This window comes from Aythya fuligula, chromosome 4 (assembly GCF_009819795.1).
Source record: "Aythya fuligula isolate bAytFul2 chromosome 4, bAytFul2.pri, whole genome shotgun sequence".
Classification (NCBI taxonomy): domain Eukaryota; kingdom Metazoa; phylum Chordata; class Aves; order Anseriformes; family Anatidae; genus Aythya; species Aythya fuligula.
This window is the reverse complement of record NC_045562.1, coordinates 31,433,669-31,455,448: the sequence shown is the minus strand read 5'-3', so window position 1 is coordinate 31,455,448 and position 21,780 is coordinate 31,433,669. Positions and strand designations below refer to the sequence as shown.

The following is a 21,780-nucleotide window of genomic DNA, read 5'->3' as shown; positions in this document are numbered from 1 at the left end:
GAGTCCCGCCCTTGCCCCCAGGCTGCAGTTACGGGGCCCGACGCGCGGGTGCGGTGTGGCACTGCTGAGAGCAGTCAGCGGCCCCTAGGGAAGTTTTACCGTTTCACACCGTATCCTGATGCCCTGACAGGTTTCCCACTTGCCTGTGTAAGCCAAATAAGCAAACACACACGTGGAGCTGCACGCAGACCTGCCCCTTTCATGAGCCATGGGATGGCAGCCTGGGATCACTGCCTCACGCAACTTGCCCGCTTCACACGACGACCATCTCCTCTCCTTCATGGCACTGATGGATCATTTTTGGTGGCAATAGCTTTACACGTGCTGCTCGTGGCTTCCACCACCGGGGTGATGCCCCTTGCACCCACTACGGATGCTGGGGATGGCGGTGGGCCACAAACGTCCCGCATCTGCCGTAGCAGTTCCCCGAGATAGAGGAGACACAAGGTGTAAAAGGAGATCTGGAGGGAAGGGATTTCAAACAATAAAACAAAAATTTACACAAAAAGTAATGCGTGTCTGCTTGACTACTGAATCTGACATGTGGAAATGGTTAAAGGGCTAATCTCTGCCAATGGATAAAGTACAGTGATGTACAATGATACACACCTTGCAATGCTTTAGAAAACCAGAGGTCAAATTAATCTGTTATGTTCGCTTTTTTTTTTTTTTTTAGCAGATTTATTCTAAGTTGAAATATAGTCCAAGATCTTCAATAAATCATGTCAGCAACATTCATGAGAATATTCACTTTATTCATTTTGAAACTTTTTGAATCAATTTTTTTTTTTTTTTTAAACCAATCAATACATCAACTATGTGATGTGCTCTTACATGTCAGCTATGGCTCTAATTCCAGAAATAACAAAATATGTAATTTATTTTATTTTATTTTATTTTATTTTATTTTATTTTATTTGTAATAAATGACCACTAAGGAAGAGATGACTGGTAAACTGAATATGCTTTCAGTGCTGTTTTTAAGATCAAAATGAACAGCCCCCCTCATTAATGTTTAAGAACTTGCTTACTCACAGAATATGAAGGTAACATTAATTCTCATTTACAAGAAACCCTTGAAACACTTTTTTTTTTTTTTTTTTTTACTGGTAAAAGGAGCAAAAGAGGACACCGGTTAAAGGAGCAAAAGAGGACACCTGAGATGAACACTTAATTCCACAGTACTCTTGTCATAGTATGACATTATTACAACACTAGCGGCTTCAGAGAACATTTCTAAATCAACTGGATGTCTTTTTAAATTTAATTTAGTAACCATCTCAGATTGTCAGCGGCCCAAGAAGTCTCTGTTCCCCCTCACCAAGACCACCTCAGGGACACATTCAGCTTGGAAGAGCCAAGATTCAAGGATGGGAATTTGTGTAAAGAGTATTGCACCATGGGCAGCCAAATCGGCAGAACAAACACGAGAAGTGGCAAACAAATATTCATTCCTAAAAGCACACATACACCTCTGCCCGTAAGTAGCCCTCCAGGACAAACGCACTGTACAAAGAGATGTCCTGGAACACCATCAGATCAATGTTTTGTTTTTACAGTTCCTAATAGCAAGTTTGTTGTGGTATCATGACATGAGTCTGGGAAGTTCTTTGCATTAACCATGTGTGTTGGGGAGAATATGAGGAAAACACGAGGAAAAAAATCAGGTGTCCTGTTTGGAAAATAAAGCCTCCTTCATACCGTTTTTAGGATAAATTTAAGCCCTGCTCTTTGCTTTTCGTAAGGCTACACTCAGTCCTTATAAAGTGTCAAACTAGCTGTAATGGTTGCAAGCATGAAATAAAAATCCCGTCTCATAACCAGCAAGCTAACCCATGTAGATTAAGTTCTGCTGCCAAAATATTTGATACATGCATGTATGTTTGCCAGTATACCTTGCTCACTCTGCAGTTCCAGATTTAGATTGTCACACTGGAAGCATTATTTTTTTTTTTTTTTTTTTTTTGGTCAGCATAAGTTGTGTTCCTGTACAGGCACAGCATTGCTGAAAAGCCTCTTCAGGGAAGACCTTTGTGGTGCAGGCCCAGCCTCCCCCTACCAGCTGAGGCCCTGCACAACGCCTGCTGGAGCATCTGCTCACTGACCCAACTCCACAATCCAGACGTGTGTTGTTCATTTGTTGTGGCTCCAGGTAATTCCCTGGGGAGATACTACTGGCTAACCCTCTTGGGGAAGCCAAGGAAAAGCACTGGAGCAGAGAGGGTCAAAGGCTGAATTTCGAAGGGGAAATCCCATCCGAAGGCAGATGAAATTGGGGATTTCCTGTGCTGGGACTCTGCAGCAGGCTCAGCTCCTGTGCCAACCCCTGCCACTTGTGCTGGACAGGCTCTGCATGGACATAGCCACCTTTGGCCACGACACGCAAAGAGTGCCTGAGGAAGGACACTATGAGCTACTGCAGAACATAGTGGTTGTTTCAGAATGAATTCAAGACAAATATCATGAAGATTTGTATGGACCAAGGCAAGATAATTTATGGCCAAGTTCCTAACTCAGGACTAGTGGGACACCATTTATTTCTCCACTGGCCCAGTACCTGTAAGCTCTGGGCAAGAGGCTCAGCATCACTGTGCCCCTTCCTTATACAGAAAATAAGGGTTACTGAACTTTCCTTAAGGCACAGTGTGGGGAAAATTGCATTTAAGGTTCTGGGAGATGCCCAGAACCAGTGATGACAGGGCGTACGGTATCTTGGCTGGCATCTTTACATAGAAATAACACATTGATGATGTCAGTTTTGGCCACAGACAGTCTTCCTTAATTTCTATAGGGATAAATTTGTGTTCTTCCAAAGCTAATAGTGTTAGTGTAAGTGACGTCCTTACACATAGGATCATACTCGGGGGAGTAAGAGCTTCCTGAGCCATGGCTCATTTGGGGCCAAGCTGTTTAATGATTAAACCCGTCAGGTTAAACAGTTTTCATATTTCAGGAATCCCCATAGTTTACCAGAACTCTGACAATGGCATGAATACAGGAAAAAGGACTAAAACAAGCAATTTTAGCTGTTCTTTTCTTTGTTTATCACAAAATCTCCTGCTCCATCAAGTTGGTCTCTGAAAGGGAAGCTCAGCCCATGGCTTGCCTCTGCTAATGTCCTCAGACATCAATAGGAATAACTTTAAAAAAGTGTGCAGACTTTCATTCTGCACCTTAGATATAATTCAGTGTAACAAAATCATCCATAATCCATGCAGAAATTATAGAATATGCAGGCACTGAAATGTTAAAACTGCTAATATGAGAGCAGTGATATGCCATATTCTTAAAAAGTATCAGAAAGTGTGACCCACTATGATTACAAATAACTTCATACCATATTCTTTTAAAAGATTATTAAAAGTATTTAAATAAAGGCTATGACATATACACTTCTTGTGTTAAAAAAGAAAACAGCAAATTAATATGTTTACTCAGATGTACTGTACTTAATAAGACCCAAAGGCTTGCATATCCAGGTGCCATTAGAACTGTTTACAAGGGTGTAGCATTCTGTGTGAGGTGAGTTTAATTCAAATTCAATATGCTATTGCTGAAGCATCCACATTTTCATCAGGGAGAAAATAAGCAAGGAGATGTCACAGTCAATATTTGACAACATTTCTTTTCTTTGGATGTTCAGCTTTTCAGCTGTCATTTTTTTTTTTTTCAGTCTTGTAAGACTCGTAATTTTTGAGAACATGGTAACTTGTGTAATCTGAGCAGGAGGTACTTTTAAGTTTTTAAACATTTAGTTCATGCCAGCAGCAACAGAGGTCTCTGGGACACGTAGATAAGAGATGTCCAGAGAGATTGCTCAACATCAAATGTATTCAGGCACACAGAGAAGAGAAATGTTAAATGTTAACAGGAAAGCAGTGATTGCTTTGAAGGGTTGGACCTATCAGTGTCAAGCTGGAAATTGGGGTTGCCACCTGTATATATAGGAACAGAGAGGATCTTGCCCCGTCAGAGCTGCTGATGGGAGAGGGTCACCGAGCAGCTCAAGCAAGCCAGCGCCATGAAGCTGCTCCTGTTGCTCCTGCTCTGTGTTCCTTTCATTAAATCCCAGGCTTCTACTGATTACGATGATGAGGTTGTAATACTGATTGGAATTAATAATAATAAGACTGAAAATTATTAATTTTATTTAATTGCATGCATGACTTACCTGGCTTATGTGATTTAGCTAAGTTAGAAAATTATACAGTGCGTGTTCTTTTTCTCCTCAGAGAAATAATCTTTCAGTTATTTCTTCATAGGTATTTAACAGTGCAACAGTTATTTTCTGGTTTTGGATATACTTTCTTTCCTTTCTTTAGGGAATGAAGAATGGTAAGATTAGTTATTCAGCTAAATTTATTTAAGGATATTTATGTAGCAATTTTGACATGTTACGGACAATTCATTTGTGATGTGCAAAGGCATAGAAACATGTATTTAATCATGTCCTGTCTGAAAGACAGGAACAATTTTACTATAGATTCAGTAGACATTGGGAAAAATAAATTAGCCACCAGATCATTAACTGCCAGATTTATATTTGAAATGGAGAGGTAAAGGGATAGTTAAACCAAAAGGTAAGCAATGAGGATCAATCTAAAATAATTTAACTTGTATTTAGTTTTCAACAAGTAAAATGTTTTATTAGGAAATTTGATTTATAATTTCAGAATGGTTTTTATATTTTGGAAATCCCTGCAAAAATGAAATAGGTCAGAAATAGGGTCAGGTGACCAGAAATTAGTTTATTTTCCATTATACAACATAAATGTTTATGTCTGTACATTGACTATTGATGAGATTACCACACTAAATCATTTTCAGAAATTTGCATGCTGCCTACTTTTGGTCCTTACAAATGTTTGTTATTTGCAGTTAAGTCCGAGTGGGATTGGACATGATCAAAGATTTGGATCCAATTGTTCAAACAACTAATGATTGAAGGTTTCATTTCAACAAATAATTTAGTTTCCTTGCTTGACTTACTAGTCTTTCAGGATAAACTTTAGGATGGAAGTTTCTCAAATAAATGAAATTGTTAAGATGGTGTTTCTGTTTGCCAATTTTTATACGTAAGCCTCACAGGGGTAGTGTTCTTCTTAGGAGACGATGTGTAAGCCTTTGCTGCTGGCAAAAACACAGCATGGAATGCGGGGGGCTGTTGTTCCTGCTCCTGGGAGGGAGGAGGAACATGGGCATCCAAAGAAGTTCTAAAAACCTGGCTGGAGGGCTGTGACTGAGCAATCTTCTTGATTAAGCCACTGGGACACTGAATATTCACAAGATGATGAATGTTCTTCCTACCTCTCTTATTTCTAACATTTTTTTTTAATCTCACCACTTAAAGTTTCATGATTCTCAGTGGCTCTGAGCTATATCAACTTTATTCCTTAGTCAGAATGAAACATTGAAATATCGTTTTGCTTTGGTTTAAAGGCTTTTTAGTTTGTCTATCCCTAGGTGAAGAGAGTATGACTGCTTTTACAAGGAAAAACATTGTGATAATTTGTACATAATGTCAGTATTGTATTTCAGCTGTTGCTGTTTCTATTCCAATCCACAATTTTCTTTGCTGTTTGAAATAGAGTGCTGAATGGATACCATCACCCTGTGCATAGCATTTTGCAATAGCAGTCCTAGACTCAAGAGAGCTTCCTCTCCCCTGGCTTTGCAGGATGAAAGCACTCAACCTGAGGCTCGAGGCCACCGACCCCTAGACAAAAGGCGAGAAACGGCCCCCACACTCAGACCCGTGGCACCTCCCATCTCTGGAACTGGGTACCAGCCCCGGCCACGAAAGCCGGATAAGCAGGGCAGCAAGAAGGAACGTATCATCTATCCCGATGCTGGTGGCTGCAAGCATCCTCTTGAGGAGCTGGTAGGTGTCTCCCTGTCTAAACAGAAATGGAGGATGGCACGGTTGTTAACAGCCTTCTAGTGTGCTGAACAATAGTTTTCTTTGCCAAACACAGAATGATCTTTCATTTAAAGCAGCAAAACTTAATGTCTTTTTGTTTGGGTTTGGTAGAGCTTCATTCAGAAGTGCAGTGCTATAGAGTCCATGGGATAGTCACAAAGACAAACAGCCTACAGTGAGTAAGGGGAGAGAGAAAAGGTTCAAACCACAAATGAGGAAAGGAAGCATCTGTGGGTTAGCCTGAGATTTACCCATTGGCTTGCATAGGTGACCATTAAGAATGACAGAAAAAAAGTTCTGCAAAAGAGATGGCTTGGATTTCAGGTAATCTCAAGGGGCTCCAAAAACTCACATCTTAAAATTTGTTTCAAACCATAATTATAGTCTACATTCAGTCACTGCTCCAGTGACTGAAGTCAGTGCAGTTCTTGTTGAAGAAGCAATAGTGCTCACAGTTCTTGACATGACCATTTTTTAATGAAACATACATGGCCATTTCAAGAGAGACATACATAACCAAGGCATAGAGAACATGGTTGATTTTCTGAGGATAGTGAAAGAGGAAGGGGTAGATATAAACATGCATGAACACCAGCTAGTTCCTGACAGATTCTAGTCATGGATCAGGAGGCTGAATACTGTGAACATTTAGCAGTGCAGAAAAGTGAAAAGCAGTTAGTGGACCCAAAAGTGTGAAGAGAGGCCTTTTCCAAAGAGTTTCAACAGGAGTCCTGTTGGGGGTACTCAAGACACCTTCGTTCCCTTCACACTGCAGCTTCTTCATAAAGTTAAATATCTTAAGCCTGTACCTTGATGCCTAAATATACGGTCACATATTACTAACTATTCAATGCTTTCAAAGCTATGGCCTTTCACTGACTAGTTTAGAAACTTCTCTTTTTTACTTGATTTTTATGCACAGCCCTTGTTTTTTATTTATTTTTTTTTAAGGGAGTACTCTGTCCAACTGGATGTGAACTGCAAACTGCACTGGTAAAACAGGAAAAGACTGTGACATCAGTTATTCGTGATCTAAAAGACAAAGTGACCAAATTTTCTGATACTTCTACAACTTTCTATCAATATGTGAATATGATAGATGATAAACTGATAAAGACACAGAAACAAAGAAAAGGTATGCTGTTGTTATGAATCATAATGTAAATGATATTATACTTCTAGTGACGCTGCTACTATTACTTGCTAAGAGGACTTTTTAAAAATGTTGAAAATGCAGTAGAATATCTAGCAAAGTAGGGTTCCATAACTCTGCCATCTTAAATCTTTTAAAAAAGTAATTTCAGAGAGGCAAAGGAATGGATACTGAAGCACGATTCTTATTAGGCCTTTAACTGTAAGGGTTGCCCCCTCTCTTAGCTGCTTCCCAATTCTTTGATTCCTGACAACTCCTTTGATCCATCCAACTCCTTTATGCCCAGATCCTGGCTTGGCACCATGGCTCTCTGGAGAGAAGCTAGTTATAGTTCTTTGGCAGAATATAGTGACGCTGATAAATCTATGAGCTTGCAAAGAAATAATGGTGCACATGTAATAATTTTCCAAGAATCTCTTCATAGTTTTTGCACAGTGTGCAAAGGTAATCAAAAGACACGTATATCCTTCCTCCCCACTGAGAAAACAAGTGGCTTCTCAGATTGTGCTTACAGATTGCTCTTGACTTTTTCATAACATTGAAAATTAATCTGCTTCTCATCTAATTGTTTTTCTAGACAATGATATTTTACTTTCTGAGTATAACACAGAAGTGGAATTGCATTATAATTATATAAAGGATAATCTGGACAATAACATCCCATCAAGCCTCAGGGTCCTTCGTGCAGTCACGGAAACTTTATACAAAAAGATCCAGAAACTGGAAAATGCCATTGCAACCCAAACAGACTACTGCCGTTCCCCATGCGTTGCTTCCTGTAATATTCCGGTGGTTACAGGCAAAGGTACTCATTTAACTATAATAACATCTCTTTCTTCTCACATTTATATCACTATGCATATTGATAAACACATCATTCAGTTGTTGGTGGTGTGAGTTGGTTGCTCTGAAACCTATGACACTGATTAGGATAGCGGAAAAGACAGATGGTTATCCAATATGAAAAAATCTTTTGACTGACCTGTACTGGTCAGACCAAAGATTGTCTCATCTAATAACTGGTCATCATCATTGGCCAATAGCATTTTGAAGAGGTAAGGTAAACCACGTTCACCTTCAGTGAGGTGAAGGTAATACATTTGTGACTCTCGTAGTTGTACTCTTTACTTTTTCAATCAAGAAAGGTTCTCTTTTTACAAGCTTGTCCAATTCAAAAAGTAATTAAAATATAAATAGTCTTCAGTTGTTCAGGTTGAGCTTTTAGAAATTCTTATCTAGAAAAGTATAGCAATGCAAGTATGCTGTTCTTTCTTCCTTGCTTCTTTCATACAATGTAGTATGGAAATCAAAATCAAAGTACATAAATACATCTTTAAAATTGTTCCCTTGCAATCAGCAAACCAGGGAGTTTGGCGCTCTTTCAGTAACAGAGTCTCTGGTTTATTCTTGCAGAATGTGAGGATATTTTCAGAAAGGGAGGTGAAACATCTGAAATGTACCTCATCCAACCAGATCCTTTCGTCAGACCATACAGAGTATACTGTGACATGGAAACAGATAACGGAGGTTAGTGTGGAATAACAACGTTGTTAAAATATTAATTAATAAGAATTCCACAAAAAAAAAAAAAAAAAAAAAAAAAAAAAAAAAAAGTAGTAACTTGCAATTTAAACAATCACATACAGAACTGCAATTTTTGTAGTTACTTGAGAATTAAGTCTGACTATTTCAAGAAAGTCTTGTTGGTCATCTTCAGATACACTGCAGGACATTTTATAATGAAACTGGAAATAAATTAATGGGAAGGGACTGGTGAATACTTACTATGGCTAAAATGGACAATGGGTGGGCAGAAGTGGAGGGTCTGGCTCATTTCCTACCCTGCTACTACATGCTAGCCAAAAAAAACCTGGGTCACTCTTTCACCTTATGTTTTTTCCACATTTGCTTATGAAGCAATACACCCCTTCAGAGTGAGTAAAAATGGCAAGGCTGAACTCATAAACAGTGAAAACTCATACTTGCTGCAAGGAAGTCACATCATCCGTGAGATGATGATAGAAGGGCTGTATCTTAACGTTTCATGCTCCTTTCATAAGAGCAAATTAATCTAAATACTGTCGCTCCTGCAGGCTGGACTTTGATTCAGAACCGCCAGGATGGCAGTGTTAATTTTGGAAGAGCGTGGGATGAATATAAAAAAGGATTTGGAAATGTTGCAAAGAGTGGAGGGAAGAACTACTGTGATACACCAGGTAAAACACCGAGCATGAAACATGAAGAGTTCTTACTGAAACTGTTTTCTCATATTTCTTGAAGCATTTTGACTTTTTAAAATTAACCAATCTGCTTTGGCAGACGTGGGCAAATCATAAAGTTACCTTGAAGTATATTGTGAAATCAATTTCACAGAGCTCTCATCTGTTGCTTCTCAGGTGAATATTGGCTTGGAAATGACAAAATCAGCCAACTTACCAAGATAGGGCCCACTAAAGTTTTAATTGAAATGGAAGATTGGAATGGTGATAAAGTATCAGCTCGCTATGGAGGTTTCACCATACATAATGAAGGAAACAAGTACCAGCTTTCAGTTAGTAACTATGGAGGCAATGCAGGCAATGCTCTGATGGAAGGAGCTTCAACGTTGCATGGAGAAAACAGGACAATGACAATTCACAATGGCATGTTCTTCAGTACTTACGACAGAGACAATGATGGATGGTATGTAACCACATTAGACAGTTAAAAGAAATTAATTATCAGACCATATGTCTCTCCTTAAGAGAAATATAGAATATTTCTCTACTTTGATGCTAGTTTGCACAGCATTTCATAGTAACCTAAAATAAGTTTCTCACTGCAAGTTACTAGCCAAGTGTTCACGCTGTCCCACTGGTGTAGCCAATGGCAGAACCGACATAGCTAAAGGGCAGGTAAAACTATATTATGGTAGCACTGCTCCACAGCCATGTGAGGAGCAGGCACACTGAATTATTTTGAGTACATGAATGATGTTACCAGAGACAAAATGGCAAATCTGATACAATATTCTCAATATCAGAACCTGATGGTGGCAATGCTTGTCCTCAGCACTGTCTTGCTTGAATAGGAATATTGGTACTCTCCCCTGTAACACAGTAATGTGTCTTGAGGGAATAGATTATTAAAAAAAAAAAAGCCTACTCAGAAGACTGGAGCTCATCTGTAAAGGATGTAATTCAGCACTCTGTCTCTAAAATATACGCTATATGTCTATCTTAAGACCCGATTACCTACTTATGAATAAAGGAATTGTTTAGATTTGGGAAGACATACAATTATCATTATTTCTAATATCCCTAAATTGAATTGATATTGCAGTTAGCATTATGAACTGCAAGTAACTGTATTTTTCATTTAGTAAACTAAAAAGACATTCTGAAAGAGATACAGATAAAATTTTACCTATTTCTCATAGCAGCTTCATGTTCCAAGTGTACTGTATAGCACATGCTTGCAATGGTCAATTTTTTACGTAAAGTTCAGAGAAGAATTTTAAATATTTGTTGTGGTTTGAAAATTTCAGTACAGGGACATGTGTGTGCACTCTCATCTATTTGCTTTTTCATCTGTCTTAACTGTTCCTTTTACTTCATCAGGTTAACTACAGATTCAAGAAAACAGTGCTCCAAAGAAGATGGTGGTGGATGGTGGTACAATCGTTGCCACGCAGCCAACCCCAATGGCAGATACTACTGGGGAGGGTCCTACAGCTGGGATATGGCAAAACATGGTACAGATGATGGTATTGTATGGATGAACTGGAAAGGGTCGTGGTATTCCATGAAGAAGATTAGCATGAAAATCAAGCCATACTTCCCAGATTAACTGCTATAGAAGTGATCTAAGTGTAAAGAAACAGGGATTTTCTTTTCATATTTGTACCTGGTTATGTTTTTCAACATGGTATTCAGGCTTGTCTTTACATATGAGAACCAAATGCATATGTAGGACTATATAGTGACCTAAAATGAAAGGCAATGGCAACTGAAAATCAAAATCTGAACTATGAAAATGAGCTGCTAGTGTATTTTGTTCCATTTTTCATTTCTTCACAAGACAGAAGTACTGGTTTTGAAGATGTCCGATAAAATATGTATATGTACACTTGTTTCACTCTGTTACAAAGAAGTTCCATATCAAAATTGAAAAGGAAGAGGATTATTATAAAATGTTTTCTAAAAAAAAATAAACAAAGCCTTAAAACTGATTTTTTCTCCACAATTTATAAGTCTTTAAGCGTTATTGGGGGAAAAGCAAATACATTTCACCAAAGAAAGCACTGGTTTTTTTTCTTTTATATCATAAAGATGTGGTAACTACCTGTGTAACAAGCTGAGAAGGAATAAAGTAAAAAAATATGTATATCTAAAAAATCTGTAGGTTAACAGTCACTTAGTTCACATCCTATTTCCTGGATTAAATATGCCCTTTTACAGAAACTCAGTTGCATACCATACCTCATAATATCCTTTCCAGCATCCCACAGTCTTTATAGTATATCCTATATGGTATTAGGAGAGCTGACTGGTAAGTCTTTTACACAATCACTGTTGCAGGACAAGAGCAATTAGTAACTCCAGTCATAGGTTAGTTCTGGTTTGAAGGAAACACTAGAGAGCATCTTGGCCACGTTCATGCTCAAATCAGGGCCAACTTCAAAGTTAGATCAGGTTTCTGAGGGCTTTGCCCTGTCAAGTTTTGAGTATCTTGAAAATATTACAGCCTTGATGGGCAGCCTGCTCCACTTCACTCTCTTTGTGATGTTTTTTTCCCCTATATCTGCTCAGATTTTCCTGTGCAGCCATTAGAACACTGCAAACTGGACAGTGGAGAGGCTTGCAGGCTCTGGGCTAAATACAGTATTCAGGTCCTGCCTATCTTTGTATTGGCATCCTCCCAAATCACCCAGCCCCTGTCTGTTGCAGTCTTCCCATATCTTTACCACTTAATGGGGTAATTGGGACTTTGGGGCTTGTTACTACAGCTGCTTTGGAGGGAACTACCCTGTTCCACTCCCATTGCCAGATCAATAGCTTGCTTGCACAGAAACCTAGGAAAGTGCCTATGACCTGGAAGTGCTGAAGGAAGTTCAGGCAAGATACAAACCCGATTGTAGCAAGGAGAGATGGGGTGCTGTGCATGCAGTAAGAGAGCAAGTTAGTGAGGTTGACTATCTGTATACTGGCTTTTTTATTACGAATGTTTTCCTTTATGGACAGAAAGGTGGCCAGGCTCAACAACACGAGTTGCCTGTGAACTCTGCCTGTGAGTTGCATGGGTACACCTTGACCCAGTGAGCTGACTGAGCAGGGGGAACACCATGGGCAGTGATGAGAAGCACATTTTGCCATTTGCAAAAAGGTTTTATTAAAAACAAGCTAAGCCCTCCAAACAAAACATCTCCTTGTATAAATCCTACCCAGGTGTACATTACTTGTGAATAATAAAGGTAGTTTAAGCAAACAACACAAATTGCCTTCTTTCTAGAGGCATCTAATACAATACAGAGATGTATCAATGTTATTCTGACAGTCATCCTTTTGTTCCCTGTTCCCAAATGCATCTGTTTATCCCATCTGTGATTTGGACCAAGCTCTCTGTATAGATCAAGATCTTTTGTCAGTGAGGCTACCCTTCTCACCTTCAACAATTTTTTAGCTGATTATGATGGCAGTCTAAAATTCTCATTTACAGTTCTCATGTTTATTTAATCTCTGGAGTCCAGGAGGACAAGGAGGAGATGTCATAGCAGCATCACACTGCATGACTGCAAATATTCAGCGTCCCCTCAGACAGGCTTCCAGTGAGACTAGGGAACAAACACACGGCATAAAGCAGAAGTAACTTTTCCAAAAGTGTAGAAATTTCTCCATGCATCTGGCTGTAAAGATGTCTCTGCACTTCAGCAAAATTTCAAAAAATGTTATGCAATGGTTGTGCTTGAGAAGCCCTGAAAAAAGGCTGAAATTGAGCCTTCTCCGTATTTTATTATATTGTTAAATGGTATGAAAAACGCTGAGCAGTAAGATTTAAGGCAAGCAATTCTGCTTATGCTTGTTTTTCAATTGAAGCATAGAAAAAATAAAAAGAGTAAATACTTGTGTAATTTTATCCATAAATATGAATCTTAGCAGTGGAGAGAAACATGAAAAAGATCAGGTAAAAATAGTAAAATCACATTCAAAAGATCTAAACCTGGACATATTGCAAGTGTCTCCCTGCTGGTTTCACTAAAATAGGGGTCTAGCCCTACAGGCTTTGTATGGCTGAATTCTATTCCATGTATGTCTTGTGTTCACATAGAGCAATGAACTGGATTAAGATCTATTTTCAACACCTATGAAAGGTTAGGTAGCTTACTGCTGCATGCGTGGTGTAGCTGCAGAAATGTGAGCAGTACACTCTTTATATCCTCATCTATCCAGTACTAACTGCAATAAAATAACCATCCAGCCCCGAAACCTTCTATGCTGGTGATAATGAATAAGCCCGAGAGATAAAAAAATATGTTTTTGGTTTTTTTACAGTTCTCAGAAGGAAGGTGCAAGGCAGTCATTTAAATATTAAATTATTGTGATAAAACTTGAGGCAGCATATTTGATACAGGTATCACCTGGATTTGGGATTTTTCTCTGCAGCTGAAGTAAATGATTAAGTCTGGCAAATGTTATTAAGTTGAAGTCCAGTCTGTTGACTTGCTCCAAAGAGCACCACAATTTGTCACTTTGAATTGCTTATTTCTTCAGTAGATTGATGTGACTACTATTGGCATACTCAAGACTCTCCTTCCAAATCACCATCAAGATAAACTTAAGCTGCTTTTTAGAAAATTGCTGCACAAATGTAATTTTTCACTCACACTTTGGAACAATTGTGTAAGGCATAAGTTAGGGATAGTCATTTTGTGAGTTTTTGACCTTTAATATGTCTAGCATGTTGAAAAGCCTAAAACATGTTAGTAAGAAGTACTCTGTCCATCAGAGAGATGTTTACTGAAGTTTTATGAAGGGACCGATAGAAAGGTTGCAGACAAGGTTTATATAAAAAGCTTTTTAAAATCAGTATTTCCTTTAAAAGTTTTTCAGTTATAAAGAAGATGAAAGAACTATTTTGTTAATAATTAATCAGTGTTTATTTTGTAAGCCACGAGCTGTATGTCCAGTTGCCTTCACATTCATAGGGTCAAGGTATGTCATGCACATATACATGAAAACTCTTTTCATCTTTTAGTTGTAACACATATAATAAATGCCTGTCCTTCTACAAGGTGTCCATGGGTCTGATTTTCATTCTAGTGATTTTCAGGGAGTAATCAGAGGCTCTAAAAGGCATCCAGACAACACCATTTTCGATCTCATAGGGAACATTGTACCGCGGGTCGTAGTGGCCCCCCATGTAGTAAATACCGTTGAGGTTGGCTGCCTGGCAGCTGTTGTACCACCAGCCGCCCCCGTACATCTCCGCACAGCTCTCCTCCCAGCGGTCGTGGTCCTGGTCGAAGGTGCTGAACCGCATCTGGGCATGGGACGTGTACTCGGTGCCCTCCTCCAGCCAGCCGGCAACCAGCGCGTCCCCAGCCGTGCCCTCATAGGAGGACACGGTGAGGGCGTACCCTTCTGCTTCAGACCCTACCTGCATGATGTACTCTGCATACACAGCATTTCCATCCCAGTCCTCTAGCTCTACACGAAGCAGAGTGTCATTCTGAGTCAGCAAGTGAATGTTTTCATTGCCCAGCCACAACTCTCCTCGCCCTTTGGCATCCACGCTGCCGAAACCTCTCTTGTAGTCTTGCCAGGTCCGGTTAAAATTCACTGATCCATCCATTCTCTGTTGGATCAATAGCCATCCTCCCAAAGTGGTGTCTTGGTCGCAATAAACTGACAAAACCTTATTGGATCCCGCTGGCTTGATTTTGAAAATGCCACTTTTGGCACCAGAAGTGTGTTTCTGGCGGATATCATCGCAGTCTAAAAAAAAAGTTGATCTGGTTTGACAGGAGTTATCAGTAAAATTTAATTAAAACTTCAGAGGAATCCAAGTAGCAATAGCTCTGAGGAAAATTTGTTAAACATGTCTTGGACTATGCTAGGTATAATGACAGGCAATGTTAAAAAGAACTGAGAGAAGAAAACATTACGTATTTCTTAAACTGTGAATTGTCTATGTAATACCCAAATATTAATGATATAATTTCCCCCTTTTTTTTTCTTTCTTTCTTTCTTTTTTTTTTTTTCATTTTCTTTTTTTCCAAGGTGGCAACAAACAGACACAGTTCTGGCATTTTATCATCACATCATTATACTGCAGTACCTAAAACCACTCTGTCAGTTTGGTTATGGATGGAGTTTGGCTCCACTACCTCATTAGCTATGTCTGTGAGCCTGTGTACCTTTCCCAGTGCTGGCTGTCCTTTGCTTCACTGCTCCCGCTCTGAAGCTGCGTGCCTGAATGTCTGGGGTGTCCTCTGCACTCTGATCATGTTGCACCCCACCTAGCTGCTCAGATATTTCACGGGTCTTTAGTGATTTGGTTTCAAAAGTGGAGCCTCCCTTGTTGAAACTAGAAGAGGAGCTGGTAACTACAGTCTTGGAGTGACTTGCACCGCTAGACGAGAATCCAGGCTGAAACTGGAGTCCTCCAAAGTCATCTTCTTCCCCCTCTCCTAAGTCAGTGAATTTGTCTTTCCCTCCGTAAGACACTGTGTGGCTGGATGTTCCAGTACTCAGGTGGCTGCTGCCTGTCCCTGTGACACGGCTGCCAGTTGAAATGGTGCCAGATCCACTAGAGTATCTACTGCCACTGGATCCAGATTCATGGGTAAGAAAGGGCTCTAACTCAGGGAAAAACCTGTCTAGGTTGTGGAAGCTACCTGGCCCACTGATATGGTACGTGCTTCCTTCACCTCCAATATTTCCTAGTCCTTGCAAGTGGGAGCAGTCTGAGCCATCAGAAGAAACCATTTTCTCAACTATTTCTTCCCTGGGGCCATCAGGGCCATTAACAACTTTCTTGGTGACAGTTTTGGTGCATCTATGAACAGTGGTGGTTTTGTCTCCCAGGCTAGGGGTGTCTCTCCCATGGGGAGAAGTAATTAATTTGCTGGTGTGGGAATGTCCATCCCCCCTTGATTCTGCCACGTGATACAGGGTCTCGCCTCGGGAGGAGCTCGAGCCTGTTTCTGGTCTTTCTAACACCACTTGCATCTGCCTGATATTATTAAATGCATTCAGAGCTTGCATTTCTGGCAGAGGCTTAAGCTTAAAATGCTCAGGCACAGTCGAGTCCTTAAGTGGCCTCATTTTCAGTGTGCTCAAGGTGGTTGTTTGAAGGTCTGGGTTCATGTTGATGGAGCTGGCCTGGGTAAGCTGCTTCTGGATGTTATCATAGCTTTCTTTGTCCACCTGGTAATCAAAACTTCTAGCACAGCTTCCTTTGCAAGCTCGTATCTTAATATCAATGTCCACCTGCATGAACAGAGAGAAATAACTTGGTTAGGGAACTTGCCTGACTTTCACAAGCGAGTATATTATTTAACTGGACTGGGCAAAACTGGGAGCTGCATTGGTACCTCCAATCTACAGCCAAGCTTTTCCAAAGCTCCATTTTGAAACCTATCCTGGCTTCATTTCCACTGCAAATACAACACACACAATGGCACGATGCACATAAGTGCCATGGAGAAGTACATTGTGGCACGTTCCCAGTTACTGCTCCTTTTGCTCTTGGGGCATAAGGGTGTCCTTATGAAGGACAGGACATCTCCCCCCTTGTCCCCAGCGACTTGCAGCTCCTTACAGGAGGAGACTTGCCCCACACGGAGCCACTTATCAGCAGATACAGCATCAGTAATCCTGGCTGCCTGACTGAGAGCAGATGAGAGAAGGAGCCCTCCTTAGCTAATGCTGGTTCTCATGAAGCAGGAAGAGAAAAGCAAGCCCCCCAGAAAGCAACTCATTTGGGGGTTTGCCTCAGCAGGTCAGATAGTATTTTCCTTCTGGATGGAGCACCAGTTGCTGTGCTTGGTATAACAGACCCTCTTTGCTCTGTAGCTAAGCTCTGGAAACAATATGCATGGTGTAGCAGCTGCTTACCTCCAAGCGCTTCATCTCCAGCACCTGATCCTGGATGCTGTTTTGCAGAGCTTTAATTCTGTTCACTTGAGTGACAACTCTCTGCTTCAATGTCACAATTCTCCGCCTCAGTTCTGCTGACACCTGCCCATAATTCTCATCAAGCTCTGAAACACAAATGCATCAGGGTCAGCTATGCTTGTGTGATTTTCTTTCCTAAAAGAGTGTCATGTGTTAAAACACACAATTAAAATATGTACTTAACACATTTCTCATAAGAGTAAACTTAAAAAACCTACATTAGTTTTTACCAGTTATTAGTTAAGAGTCATGTATTACTATGTTTATTCTGTCTTTTGAAAATGAGGGCCAGTACAGCATATATTTTCACTAAATGCTGTTTATGCACACACAAAAAAATCAGCCATGAAATATAAAACTGAGGGAGATACTTACGCTGGGCACCCTCCAGGCCTGGTTTTATTACATTTATGGTTTCCACAATTATCCGATTGGACGTTTTATAGTTGTTCTGATTGTCTGCGAGCAGCTGCCTAATTTTGTCTATTCTGTGGCTATTATCCTGGTCCATGTCATCAATCAGTCCTTGTATTCTGCAACCTGATGGACATTTTGTACCCTAAGATTGGAAGAAAGAAATAATTGTGTTAAAGTCTTCATGAGCATGCCTTATTTTTATCAATGTTTACAGATTTTTGCCAGCACTTAAAACACACTTAAAAAAAAAAAAAAAAAAGATTCTGCAACTTCTTTTCAGCTGTTCTGCCCTATTCATCCAATGACTTTGCCAAGGACTTGTGTGACTTAGAGCATACCACCTCATTCTTCATGTCCTGCACCTCTGAGACTGGTGTGATGGAATCACTGTAGTGCATCCCATGAAACCTGCTGTAAACAGGGATTAGGAACCCTTAATTTTCCTTTTACTCTTTTCCTCAAGAGTAAAATAAAATAAAACAAACAAAAAACCTTATTTGTTTCCCAAAAGACTGCTGTAAGGAGAGCTTTGTTGTCCAGTTTGAGAAAGGGTGTCTTAGGTCAAGTTATTAAAGCAAAATTTTCCTCAGAAAAGCCTAATGTTCTTATAAACTAAAGCTCTTTGGCAAAATTACATCTTACAAATATAGCATAAAGGTGAGTTGAGATGTAAGAGGCAAGAAGAAGACAAATTGACAGTTTATACACAGAGACATTCAGTCAGTCATTACGAATCTTTTACTGAATGTTTTGTCATCAGTTTTTCTAAAAAGTAGCTCCTGAAATATGAGTTATTTTTACTTATTTTTCTTTGTCACACATCTTCCTTTCAATTGCCTTTCTCTTACCAACTCCAAAAGCAGCAATATCAAAATTCTGAAAATAATAATCATTTTCTACAGAATAATCTTCTTTTATTTCATCTTTCTATTCCAGACTGATTCTGTACCTCTGAAAACTGTTCTTCCTTCCCTTTCTTTCTTCTTCAGTAACAGCTGCATTGCTTTCTTTCTTTCTTTCTTTTCCCCAGGACACCACGATGTCCTGATATGAAGGTTTAGCTGCCCTCTCTCAGATCTAAGGCTCAAATGTGTACAGCCTGCATGACACCCATCAGAGCAGGCTGGCTGAAGGCTGTGAGTACCCAGTTTTCATCCCCAAAGCTCATTGCTCACCCAGTCATCATCCGCACAGATGGGCCAGTTCTTCTCATACTTGCAGGTGGACTGCTGCATGTGCTCCACGATCCTGGGACCACGCACACCTCCGCCCTCCTTTTCAAAGCTGCTCTTTCCATCCTGCGCCTGCCAGGTAAAAAAAGGGGAAGTGCAAACCTGAGATTGTCTAAACAGTTGTCAAGAGAAAAGAAATTTAAGCACTTAAGCACTCAGTGGCATCACGGCTGCAGAAAATGCAGACATGTGGAAAGAATCACCCAGCAATGCAAGGATTTTATTCCTGGCATTTCTTGTAAGATATGATTTTCTTACAATAAAGCTTTTCAGTTCTTAAAATTAACACACCTTAAAATTAATGAAAGGTGCTCAGAATATATGATAATATCATTAAAAGGTGATCTTGTGCTCTGTGTAATCTTAAAAAATGTTAAAAAACAACTTGAAATTAGATTCAAACTGCTTAAGGTAAAGCATATGCTGTTTGTACACAGAAACACTATGTTTGTTGTCATATTTCTAAGTTTCTGTTTTCATTCTACCCCCTCCAGTCTACACAAAACTGTCTTAAATATATATATGAATTTTGTTTTCCCATTAGTGTTTCTGATTTTAATCAGAGTTGCTAACTATAACTTTGTAGCTGTGTTTTGCCCAACATAAAGAAAAAGAAAGCTAATAACACTGTAATAAAATTACTAATGTCAGTGATGAATGGATTCTACTCCGCTAATGGAAAGAGAAGAAAGATAAGTATTGAGATTTTCTTGAAATCTGAGAAGCAAGAATACATTTACACTAGCTAATTCTAAATCAAAATATTATAAAGATTCCTATTGCGTTATTGCTCAGTAAAGGACTGGAAAATAATTATTTTTTCATAAAAGATGAAGTAGACTGTTTTAAGACTTGATATGTAATTAAGTCTGACTAGACTCCTCTGCACACATCTTACTTTCTTTTCAAGCAGTATAATTAATGCTTAAAAATATTAATGATTTATTCTGAGGCAGAGAAAGTTTCCCTAATTTCAGCCTTCAGGGCCAGAACCTTATCCCTATGGAATTGGGTGTTTATTCATTTTTGCTTAATTCATCCTGAGGATCTGGCCCAACTGGCTGTTAACAAAATAACAAATAAAAAGTTTAATTTTAGATGGTCTGTGCCCTTTCAGCACTGACAGCTCCAACATGACTGCTTCTGTTTTGTCAGATCTGCTTTGTATAACTCCTGTCATTTGTTAAAATATCCACTTTCTTCAAAACACAGTCACAAAGAGAAACATAAAGACTACAACAAGATTATGGGCTGAGACCTAAATGAAAAAAAAAGGGCAAAGTTATATTAGCATAGTTGAAAATCAAGACTATCACTTTCCTTATCTAAAAAATGATTCTTGCTTAAATCTGCTTTAACCTGATGCTGCTGTCACAGGAATCACTGTTGTATAATTGGTATTTTATGATAAAGGCATTATGTGTTATTTGTAGCTGGAAAATATTGTAGAGGTAAACTGAGATGTTCTACCCAAAGGAGAGTAGAATTTACCCTAAAATAAACTTTAAAGTTCCTGACTTGCTGGAGCCACTAGCATCCAAGTCAGTCAGTTTTAAGATTCACAGAATCATCTATGAACCTAGGAATTCATGTTAACGTATCTGCTTTGCTGCTCCTAAAGCAAGGCAGATTCCGCAAAAACAGATTAAGAAAAACTACAGAAATGGATATTCAAGAACTGCTGATGTGAAAGTCCAGCACTGAATTGCTTACAGTAAGCTTGTGCATATGTGTGCGCATTGAATTTCACAAGCTAGGTGACAGCCAAAACATATCTAATGAATTAAGATTAAATAAACCTTCATTCTTCAAATCATCATGATATGAAAAGAATGAAGTAAGCAAACTCATACCCAGGCTAAGTTGAGGCAGAGCAACACACAGAGGATCCTCATGGATATCATCTTCAGAGAAGAGCGAGCAGAACTCTGACTGAGAGGATGTTCTTCTCTCGTCTTTTGATGCAATTTAAACCTTAATGAAAATCTGAGATTAATCATTATTTTCCCTCTGTTTGGAGACAAAACATGCCAGATGTCCCCAGGTGATTACCTAAGGCCTCTTGCACAAGTTTCTGGTGCTGTTTGCTCCAGATAAGATTGTAGAGCACCAGCATGAGGGCAACACCATGAATTCCAGGAAAAAAATAATCTGTTTAAAGCTTAGTTTTTTGTAAACAGATGTTCAGCTAAGATGTGTGCAGGATCTAGTAGCATCCAGGAATACTCAACCACTGGAAGACACACTCTGTGTGACAGGAATTTAGCTAGTGTAATCAAACAGTTGATATTTGAAAAAGGAAGTCATTGGTTTGCCCTTTCTCTGTGACTATGTTCCCGTGGGCCTCCTAAAGCAAGTACTTGTCTTAGAAAGGTTGATATAGGCTATTGATGACCAAATGGACTGTGTGAATTGAACACATACTTATGAAGAGCACAAAATAGTAGTATTTGAAAATGCCCCAGAAAAATGTTGAGAACAATTAAGGGGATATATATAGATATATAGATATATAGATATATATAAAATTAATTTTTGAACAAAGGATATAGTTTATGTGTGGCAATTGATGATAATGTGCTGCTGCTGTGAGATCTATAACGAGCCTTACTATTACTGGGGAATATTATACATGGCTGTCAAACACCTGAAGATGCTGCCTGTCTCCACCACAGTTGCCACCACAGTGAGCAGAAATGAGCAAGAAAATCTTTGCTTGGGCAAATGTCAGCTTAATCAGTTGAAAGAATAAAACACTCTATTTTTTTTTTTTTAAATAATATGACATTCACAAAACTTTCTGTCAACTACAGGTTGCTCATCATACTCTGCATCACAGAGGCATGTTTAAGCCTGATTCTGGCACTGTACATTTTTAACTACAAATAGCTGATTGTAGCT

At 39.3% G+C, this 21,780-nt stretch overlaps 2 protein-coding genes across 2 annotated transcripts; one reads left to right on the top strand and one right to left on the bottom strand.

Annotated features, from left to right (window-relative positions):
- The first annotated feature begins 4,021 nt into the window (after positions 1-4,021).
- Positions 4,022-10,901, top strand: FGB (fibrinogen beta chain). Its single transcript, XM_032187383.1, has 8 exons — positions 4,022-4,096; positions 5,678-5,881; positions 6,872-7,055; positions 7,651-7,878; positions 8,487-8,600; positions 9,167-9,289; positions 9,470-9,755; positions 10,673-10,901. Exons 1-8 carry the CDS (start codon positions 4,022-4,024, stop codon positions 10,899-10,901), a joined length of 1,443 nt encoding a protein of 480 aa, XP_032043274.1.
- Positions 10,902-14,336: 3,435 nt separating this feature from the next.
- Positions 14,337-20,783, bottom strand: FGA (fibrinogen alpha chain). The gene is made up of 6 exons (XM_032187343.1): positions 20,733-20,783; positions 18,823-18,951; positions 17,606-17,789; positions 17,171-17,316; positions 15,469-16,543; positions 14,337-15,046 (listed from the first exon to the last, which is right to left on the bottom strand). Exons 1-6 carry the CDS (start codon positions 20,781-20,783, stop codon positions 14,337-14,339), a joined length of 2,295 nt encoding a protein of 764 aa, XP_032043234.1.
- Positions 20,784-21,780: the final 997 nt, after the last annotated feature.